The sequence below is a fragment of the Culex quinquefasciatus genome, chromosome 3, assembly GCF_015732765.1.
Source record: "Culex quinquefasciatus strain JHB chromosome 3, VPISU_Cqui_1.0_pri_paternal, whole genome shotgun sequence".
Lineage (NCBI taxonomy): Eukaryota > Metazoa > Arthropoda > Insecta > Diptera > Culicidae > Culex > Culex quinquefasciatus.
Window position 1 is genome coordinate 16,655,904 of NC_051863.1, and position 10,243 is coordinate 16,666,146.

The 10,243-nt window shown below is 39.5% G+C and overlaps 2 protein-coding genes and 1 long non-coding RNA gene across 3 annotated transcripts; 2 read left to right on the top strand and 1 right to left on the bottom strand.

Annotated features, from left to right (window-relative positions):
* Positions 1-1,890: 1,890 nt before the first annotated feature.
* LOC6048760 (speckle-type POZ protein-like A) lies at positions 1,891-8,612 on the bottom strand. Its single transcript, XM_038265808.1, has 2 exons — positions 8,579-8,612; positions 1,891-3,039 (listed from the first exon to the last, which is right to left on the bottom strand). Exon 2 carries the CDS (start codon positions 3,022-3,024, stop codon positions 1,969-1,971), a length of 1,056 nt encoding a protein of 351 aa, XP_038121736.1. The 5' UTR covers positions 3,025-3,039; positions 8,579-8,612; the 3' UTR covers positions 1,891-1,968.
* LOC119770600 lies at positions 3,822-4,902 on the top strand. Its single transcript, XR_005278907.1, has 2 exons — positions 3,822-4,405; positions 4,468-4,902. It is a non-coding gene; the product is annotated as an uncharacterized LOC119770600 (long non-coding RNA).
* A 168-nt stretch (positions 8,613-8,780) lies between the features above and the next one.
* LOC6048761 (charged multivesicular body protein 2a) lies at positions 8,781-9,987 on the top strand. Its single transcript, XM_038265339.1, has one exon. It carries the CDS (start codon positions 8,953-8,955, stop codon positions 9,688-9,690), a length of 738 nt encoding a protein of 245 aa, XP_038121267.1. The 5' UTR covers positions 8,781-8,952; the 3' UTR covers positions 9,691-9,987.
* The last annotated feature ends 256 nt before the right edge of the window (positions 9,988-10,243 follow it).

The following is a 10,243-nucleotide window of genomic DNA, read 5'->3' on the forward strand; positions in this document are numbered from 1 at the left end:
CAATACTTGCCACTTCTTGGCATCATTTTTCCAACAGTAAATTGGATCCGCTTTGACAGTTCTAAATTGAGGCCGCTTTGCGGACCACTATTCTGCACCCAGATTTTTATAATATAAATTTTTAATTACTATAGTAAAAGTCAAATTACACAGTAGTTAAGTCAAACATTACATGTGATAAAAGAACAAATTTAAATAAGGTTATCGGCCAGATGTATTCGAAATGATCCAACTTTAGTAGTTTATTTTGAACATAAATTGAGAAAAATCATTGCTAAAACATAAACTACCTTTTGAACGAAAATTGCGAAAAAAATTACACAAAAACAAATAATCAGTATCGTTGCAGTTGCTTTGTTTTGATTCCGTAATGAACAGCTGTTCTTTTGTACTGGCTTTGTTTTGGTGCCGTAAATGACAGCTCTCTTTTGTTATGGTGCCGTAATTGACAGATGCGGTTGAGCTCAAGTTTAATCACTTCAACAAAACATTTCCCAATTAGGTGTGAAGGCACAGGCTCAGGAACCACAATTAATCATCATCAGCAGCTACTTCAACAGCTGGCATCGCATCCTGAACAACGCAAATTCAATCAAAAAAATCAACTTCCCCAACCAATCAGCTAAGTCGGTAACGTAGAAGTGTGTAAACAAACCGAAAATAGAACTGAGAGAGGAAGGAGAGAGAGCATCATTTTTGCTTCTCTCATTTTTTTGACGTTTTGTGCAGGGTTGGATCAACAACAGTCGAGGCCAGCTGGAAATGAGAAATATAAAGTCCAAAACCGGTTGTTGATCCGCTGTAAAAGCGCATTTGGTGCAGATGTTAAAACAACTTAGCTGTAACCCACAGCTGGTAAAGCGCTTGTAGTGCTGCAATCTGACTTGTTTTAGTGCTATTTGATTACTTGGGCTATCTTCGTCATATGGAGAGTTTGATGCTCGTTTAAAGCTCCAAAAATAGTATTTAGGCTATAAACTTATCAGCAACAGCACCGCAAATGTATGCCACTTACTGGCCAAAAAGATCTAATTTAATGCACTTTTGATCATAATTTCTATTTGGCGAGACCATTTCTCATCATTTTGTTGGCACACACACGCGAGAAACCGTCAAACGCTTCATGAATATCGCCAAAATCAACTTTTCACTTTCGCTTACTTTTTCACGGCGCTTTCGATACAAAACTGCCCCCAACTTTCGGCAACTTGTATTTTTTTTTGCACATAAGTTGGCCACTCACTTGAAAAATAATCCCGAAACATGTAAATAATTAGCAAGCGCCATAAAAAAAACAAACGCGCCAAGCCTTTTGACGTTTCAATTTTGACGACCCATTCCAATCGAAGGCTGAAGAAAACCGAGCGAGAAGCGAAGGCAAATAAAAAACAAAGGGTGGCCACAAACACCACCAGCAGCGCCTGTTGGAGTGAGCCAGTGATGCCAGGAAATTTTCTCTATAAATGCGACTTTTCGTGAGTGTTCGCTTAAAATTTCATCAATTTTGGCAGCACTAAGCAGAACCAAAAGAGCGCTGGAAGCTGGAAAATGGGCGTGGCCCAATGCATTCGTTTGATTAGAATACATTTTGGAAATATTTTTTCAAATGCTTGTAAAAGGAATAGAATAACTTTAAGTAAAAGTGAAAATAAACTGAAATGTTCACAGTAACTTGCTCTACTCGTTGGTGTACATGGTCTTAGATAATTTCAAGGAACACTCCAGATTATCCAGCATCATTCAAACACGACCGCTTATTAGGCTTAAAATCGGTTAATTTCCCCTACTCGATAAAGGAAACACATTTAAGGATAAGGGAAATCAACATGTTTATTTCACTTTCAAAACAAATCAACGATTTAATAATTCAATGAATTAAACGGATTCAAGTCAAGCCATATAATATCGAAAGAATTTGTCCAGTTCGGATAGATTAACATCAGTTCATCCTTTCCTAGGTTTACATCACTACATGTTACTAGCCAACGCCTCGAACGCCTCGGTGACCAAATGCGGATGAGTCGCTTCCATCTGCTTCCAGCCCTTCGATTTCGTCACTCCGAGAGCGACGCTGATGTTCCTGCTGAGAAACTGCATCGCTCGCGATTTCATCTCACCGTCGCTGTGCAGGTCGGCACAGATGATCGTTTCCGCCACGTTTTCGGTCGACAGATTGCCCAGGATCGCAATTCGACAGAGCGATCTCAGCGCCGGTATGTCGTACTTGTCGGCGGCGGTGTACAGCTGGTAGGACAGCGTGTCCAAGTTGTTGACCTTGTCGGTGTAAATGTAACGCAGCATTTCTTCGAGCACAACGAGCTTGATGTCGGCGATGCTCACCACGTTTGTGATCTTCTCCTCCATCTTGTGCTCGAACATGGCGGCAAACACGGAGCTCCGGGCAGCGAGGATGTTTTTGTGCGCGAGAATCTTCCGGTTTCCGACTTTGATCGAAACGTCGCCGTATTTTTTGCTTTCCAGCAGCGAGCCAAGATCCTCGATCAGGCTGCTGGGGGACGCTTCAGGCTCAACGATGCTCGACTCAATCATTTCGTCGACCATGCCAGCATTAACGTTGACTTTGCAGGCTATGATGAGCGTGTTGCCGAGCCCGATTTGATTCTCCAACTCATCTCTCTTAATGAAGTTTGAATAACCCCAACTTGTTCCCATACCAAAATTATCGACACCGCTCCTCTTCATAAAAATCGTCTTCCCAGAGTCCATCATCACGAACTCATACATGGCATCGATATTATTTTCAGGCAAAAGTTTCAATTTCAACTTCAGATAAAGTGAACAATACGATGCATCTGATGAGCTTTCGCACTTGAACGATAAAACCCACTGCAAATCTTCCTCTTCGGTGGTCGGAAAACGAGGTGAGTATCTTTCGTTATCAGATTTCGCCATCCACGTGGGGAAATTCTGGATAGTCCATGTGAAGTTGAACTCCTTGGTTTCGGTGAAAGTAACGCAGCTGTCGTTGCAGACACGAACTCTCTTGGCGGTCGTTGAAGACATGATGGTACGACGACACTGTTCAGGGGAAGAGAATGTCTCGCGTTAGTTTGCAATAAAGGCCTAAAGCCGTTTATGAAGGTGAAATGAAATCCTTGGCCCATGTTTTTTTTATGTTTTAGAGGACTGAAAAAAAATCTTTGGGATGGAAGCGAGTTTGGGCGTAATAACCACGGCAAATAAAGCAAGGGCATTCGTGGAAATACAATGGCCCATACCAGAGGGTCCGGAGTACCAAACCTTCTTAGCATGGTGCCTCCAACGAATAAACCAATTTTTGGAGCGTATGGTCTTTTGTCCCCCCGCTTTTTCCTCTCGTATAGATTCAGAATTATGTTGTTGTATGAACACTCCGTGCTCAAACTGAACCCACTTCAACGGATCATCTCTCTGCGGTACAACTTTATGCAGTAGGCCTGGCCGCTTTAACGTCTGTGACGTTTCAATGCATTCTACACTCAAAATAATGTTCACCACAATGCTGCATGAAAATATATGTAATTATTTTCCATAAAGAATTTCATGCAACATTGACGTGAAAGCCCGGTGGATGACTAACACCAGCACACAGAATCTTGAGAGCTGATCACTGTCACATCATGTCATGTTTGCATGAACTTCACTTCAGATCTGCCTGACGCCTCATGCTATATTTACAATAATGTTTTGCGGAACTCACATGCTTAATCGTTGGTTTTCAATTAATTTGGTGCTTTACTATTTTTTGGTAAGAAAAAAAAAAAAACAAAGTAAAAAGTCGTAAACATAAAACATTTTTATTATCACTTTATACAAATACAAGAAACACACTTTCGATTCACAATTGTATAACCAGCACACTAAATTTTAACACACAGTTTTTTGATGATCAATCTTCTCGCACGTATCTACACTCAAAAAACCTTTCACCACAATATTGCATGAAAATTCCAGTGACAATAATTTTTTGGTTGAAAACATCGTTTTGCATGAGTCATGCAACTGTCACAGTGCATTCATGTCAAATCTGCTTGATTTTCACACAGCTCACACTAATACAACTAAATGCCACGTGAAATCCATGCCTGAAAATTTGGAGGCGTGGTTTGCAGTCAGCTGAGTTTTGGTTTGCATGATTATCATGCGACCTACGCATGGAAACTGGTATGGAAAAAATCCATACACCTTTTCATGCAACATTGTGGTGAAAATTTGTTTGAGTGAGTGGTGCATCGGTGGTTGCATGAATTTCCTGTCTGCAAATTTTTGGTTCGGTTGTCGAGGATTTCAGTCGTCAGTCGTCAGTTTATTCCCGGCGCTCGACTTAGCAAGAAGTGCGTTTGAAGTGAGTTTGAGTTTTCTTTGAAAGGCAAAGTTCGTGAATCACTATCTTTAAAACCGGATGGTAAGTATTTTGCATTTTTTTTTGTTCAAATGAACTTATTGCTAACTTGTGTATATTTCCAGGGGACAAAATCCAACAGAACATGCCAATGTTGGAACTTTCGGCTGTCAACCAGTTGCCATCGGGACAGGCATCGGACTTGGGTGACACAAAGCATTCGGGACAAGCACCATTAAATGTCTCTCCCGTCCGCTGCTGCTGCTGCTGCAAAGTATTCCACCAAGAAGGACCAGAAGCCTTCTCTGCACCTCAAAGCTCCGCGCCACTCATCACACATCTATCTTCCCTGGGCAGAAGGACTCCGCGACTTAGTGAAAAGGACGATGACCGGTTGCACGTCGCCGACTTCGAGAAGTTGCTGCAGTTGGCCCAAGTGTGTTTTTTTAGCAGATTGATGGATTTTAAAGTGTTTTAGGTATTAACTAAGTGTGATTCGTGATTAGTTTTGAAACTTTGTATTGAAAGTTCTATTTGTTTTGAAAATAAAAATTATGCAAAGTATCCACAGCGTATAATTTAATAAGACAAAAAAGAAATATTCTAATAATAGAAAACAGCAGCAAAAAGCCGCAATAAAAATCATGCAGCCTCCACGTGATGATCATGTGGATGATGCATGATATGTCATGCACATCTCACATGAAGTTCATGCTTATGCCACCTGATGCAAAAGTGAGCAGCCATCATATATCGGCACGCAGCAGATTTTTGTACCACCGGAAGTTCACGTCAAACTTACATGATAAACTGAATGGAAAAAAATCACATATATATTCATGCAACTTTGTAGTGAAAACTATTTTGAGTGTACCTCTGCCGCTTCTTTCTGCTGATAATTTCTGGGATGGTCTCGTTTGATCGACTAACTCCAACATCCGGTTTCTTTGCAAACTCCCGAAAGCCTTTGGGCCTCCTGAGGGGGCGCTATATCTTTTTCATGAAGGCGCAGCACAAATCGGCAACTTGGCAAATTTGCAAATTCAAAGTTTCTCTTGGGCCCTGCTGAGGGCGCCAAATTGTTAAGGAGGGCGACATTTTTTGTAAAGAATTTGTTAGTCGACGACTAACCTCGACTAACCTACAGCTCAGCCCTGCCTTTGGGTCTCGGCTTATAGAACCTTTTTTTCTCTTTTACCTGAAAAAAGTAAAGAACCAAGTAGCAAATTAATATTGAGCTCAATTTTTAAGAACTTTTTAAACTCACCATCAAAACCGAGATCAAAATGCGGAAACTCCAAGCAATCTTTACTCCAGCAAAAAAAAACGGCAGCGAACCGACTACCATGTCCGTTCAGCCAAAAAACGAAAAATCAACTGAAATGAAATTGGCCAAGTCCCGGTCACCGAGCTCAACAAAATTTGCAGACCGGAATTTCATGCAACCTCAACCAATTTTTCACCACAATGTTGCATGAAAAGGTGTATGGATTTGTTCCATAGAGCAATTCTCTACGAAATCGGTCTTTTTTCTTCAATTTTAATTTTTGTATTTTTTAATCCGGTTGAAACTTTTTTGGTGCCTTCGGTATGCCCAAAGAAGCCATTTTGCATCATTAGTTTGTCCATATAATTTTCCATACAAATTCGGCAGCTGTCCATACAAAAATGATGTATGAAAATTCAAAAATCTGTATCTTTTGAAGGAATTTTTGATCGATTTGGTGTCTTCGGCAAAGTTGTAGGTATGGATACGGACTACACTGGAAAAATAATACACGGTAAAAAAATTTGGTGATTTTTTATTTAACTTTTATCACTAAAACTTGATTTACAAAAAACACTATTTTTAATTTTTTTATTTTTGATATGTTTTAGAAGACATAAAATGCCAACTTTTCAGAAATTTCCAGGTTGTGCAAAAATCACTGACCGAGTTATGAATTTTTAATCAATACTGATTTTTCAAAAATCGAAATTTTGGTCGTAAAATTTTTCAACTTCATTTTCGATGTAAAATCAAATTTGCAATCAAAAGTACTTTACTGAAATTTTGATAAAGTGCACCGTTTTCAAGTTATAGCCATATTTAAGTGACTTTTTGAAAATAGTCGCAGTTTTTCATTTTTTTAAATTAGTGCACATGTTTGCCCAGTTTTGAAAAAAATATTTTTGAAAAGCTGAGAAAATTCTCTATATTTTGCTTATTCGGACTATGTTGATACGACCTTTAGTTGCAGAGATATTGCAATGCAAAGGTTTAAAAACAGGAAAATTGATGTTTTCTAAGTTTCACCCAAACAACCCACCATTTTCTATCGTCAATATCTCAGCAACTAATGGTCCGATTTTCAATGTTAATATATGAAACAATTGTGAAATTTTCCGATCTTTTCGAAAAAATATTTTGGAATTTTCAAATCAAGACAAACATTTTAAAAGGGCGTAATATTGAATGTTTGGCCTTTGTGAAATGTTAGTCTTGATTTGAAAATTCCAAAAATATTTTTCGAAGAGATCGGAAAATTTCACAAATGTTTCATATATTAACATTGAAAATCGGACCATTAGTTGCTGAGATATTGACGATAGAAAATGGTGGGTTGTTTGGGTGAAACTTAGAAAACATCAATTTTCCTGTTTTTAAACCTTTGCATTGCAATATCTCAGCAACTAAAGGTCGTATCAACAAAGTCCAAATAAGCAAAATATAGAGAATTTTCTCAGCTTTTCAAAAATATGTTTTTCAAAACTGGGCAAACATGTGCACTAATTTAAAAAAATGAAAAACTGCGACTATTTTCAAAAAAGTCACTTAAATATGGCTATAACTTGAAAACGGTGCACTTTATCAAAATTTCAGTAAAGTACTTTTTGATTGCAAATTTGATTTTACATCGAAAAATGAAGTTGAAAAATTTTTACGACCAAAATTTCGATTTTTTGAAAAAATCAGTATTGATTAAAAAATTCATAACTCGGTCAGTGATTTGTTGCACAACCTGGAAATTTCTGAAAAGTTGGCATTTTATGCCTTCTAAAACATATCAAAAAATAAAAAAAATTAAAAATAGTGTTTTTTTGTAAATCAAGTTTTAGTGATAAAAAGTTAAATAAAAAAATCACCAAATTTTTTTTTACCTTGTATTATTTTTTCCAGTGTAGTCCGTATCCATACCTACAACTTTGCCGAAGACACCAAATCGATCAAAAAATTCCTTCAAAAGATACAGATTTTTGAATTTTCATACATCATTTTTGTATGGACAGCTGCCGAATTTGTATGGAAAATTATATGGACAAACTAATGATGCAAAATGGCTTCTTTGGGCATACCGAAGGCACCAAAAAAGTTTCAGTCGGATTAAAAAATACAAAAAAAATCGAATGACCGAAATCCTAGAGAACTGCTCCATACCAGTTTCAATGCGGGTGTTGCATGATTATCATGCAAACAATAAGCAGCTGATTGCAAGCCACGCCTCCAAATTTTCAGGCGTGAATTTCACGTGACATTTAGTTTTGTGAGTGTATGCGGCATTAAAATCATGAAGAGTTGACATGAATGCATGGTGATTGTTGTATGACTCAGGTAAAACGTTGTTTTGGACCAAAAATTGGCTGCCACCGGAATTTTCATGCAACGTTGTGGTGAAAGGTTTTTTGAGTGTAGTGATGTTAAAAAATGACAAGAAGAGTGCTAGGCGTAATCTTACTTAAGGCACTCTCCAGGATCCCTTTGCAAGATTGGCTGCGATAAGGTTTGATTAGATTAGATTACGCAGGAGTTAAGGATGGTTTAAAACCTGGTACCGGAGATATACAATTTGAAAACAATGATTTTAGGAAAGAATTCGAAAATATTGATTAGGGACCATCCATAAACCATGTGGACACCTTTTTTTGCAGGAAATTGCAGACAATTTAAAAATAGTTTTTCTATGGAGCGAAAACAATCGTAATCCGTCCCATAAGGTATTTGTTGTTGTTTTGGTTTACAAATAATCCACATCGGCATGTTAACGTTGCTTCGAGCGTTGCTTTGCTTTAATTGAATTTTGAATTTGCTATTTCGATCTGTACCTGTACTAAGGATATATGTCTGTTTGTCTGTGGTCTCTTTATTTGTTTTTCCCATTTTCCCAAAACAAACAATAGTTGGTTATTAAAATAACAACAAAAAACTGCATAGTGCGATACATGTGATATTACTGTAAAATATAATGAAATACTTACAAATTTCACAAAATAACAAAACGATTCATGCCAAATTCACAAACAGAATCAACAACTTGTTTACTTTTCACTTGCGAAACGAAAATGCGCGCCAAAATTCCAAATTTCACCAACTCGAGATTTGACAGCTGCTGTCTCATCGAAGCGCCCCTGGTGGCGGGTGCTGCAACTATCGCGCCTGTGTTGTCAAAACAAACTTTCACGCAGCTGTCAGAAAGGGTCAATGTTTTGTTTGGCAATTTAATTTGTGACTGGCGCTGATGAGTCAGAAGTCGAAAAACATTCGAAAAGTCTAGTTTTCTCCGTCGTACAACTCAAGGTTGCGGTTTCTGTTTCGTCGATTCCCCGGAAGGTTAGGAAAGAACTATTCAAAAATGGAGTGGCTGTTCGGCAAGCGAATGACCCCGGACGAGATGATGCGCAAGAACCAGCGGGCGCTGAACAAGGCGATGCGGGATTTGGACCGTGAAAAGATGAAGATGGAACAGCAGGAAAAAAAGATCATCGCCGACATCAAGAAGCTGGCCAAGGAGAACCAGATGGACGCGGTCAAGATTATGGCGAAGGATCTGGTCCGGACGCGGCGGTACGTGCGCAAGTTTATGCTGATGAAGGCCAACATCCAGGCCGTCTCGTTGAAGATCCAGACGCTCAAGTCGCAGAACGCGATGGGCGAGGCGATGAAGGGCGTCACGAAGGCCATGTCCAACATGAACCGCCAGCTGAACCTGCCCCAGATCCAGAAGATTCTGCACGAGTTCGAGAAGCAGTCGGAGATTATGGACATGAAGGAGGAGATGATTAACGACGCGATGGACGACGCCATGGAGGACGAAGGGGACGAGGAGGAAACCGACGCCATCGTGTCACAGGTGCTGGACGAGCTGGGCCTGCAGATGAACGACCAGCTGTCCGGGCTGCCACAGGCTTCCGGATCGCTGTCGGTGGCCGGCGGCGTCAAAGCTCCGCAGGCGGCCGCCCTCGGGGCCGGTGGTGGTGGTGGGGCTGGCGCTGGAGCAGCGGGCGGTGCGGGTGGTTCCGGAGCGGGCTCTCCGGTGTCGGACGCCGACGCGGACCTGCAAGCTCGGCTGGACAATCTGCGAAGGGAGTAGGAGCGTGCCGTTCGGGTTTTTTATTGTTTGCTTGTTTGCGTTCTCACCTCAAAAAGAATTCACATTCGATACATTTATGCTGAACCTTTATTTTACTGCGCGATGTGCATTATATTTATCACTTAACAAGGCTCGATGTGTACATTTTTTTTTCTTTGTTGCTCATGCTCATTCGGCTCGATCGAGAGAATAAATTGAGGGAAATCCTTTTTCAAGGCCTTTGAAATGTACGCAGAGATTTTTTGAAGGATACATTTGGTAATAAATATTCATATGTTCATCTTATACAAGTGAAAATTGCGTGCGTTTTTTTTTTATTTACTACTAACTCAATTAAATAAGGAATGAAAGAAATTATTAAAGTTAATTCAAATCTATGCGCCTTTCGTTATGCAGCACGTTGTGTATCTCATCATTTGGTTGCCTAGTTTCAGGCTTATGAAACAGTGGTGAGTTTGGATTCCACCATCATTCATCTATCAATTCGTTCAAATCATTTTATGTAACTTTTAACATCTTTCTAAATAGGCATTTTCTCAAACAGGAAGTTTAT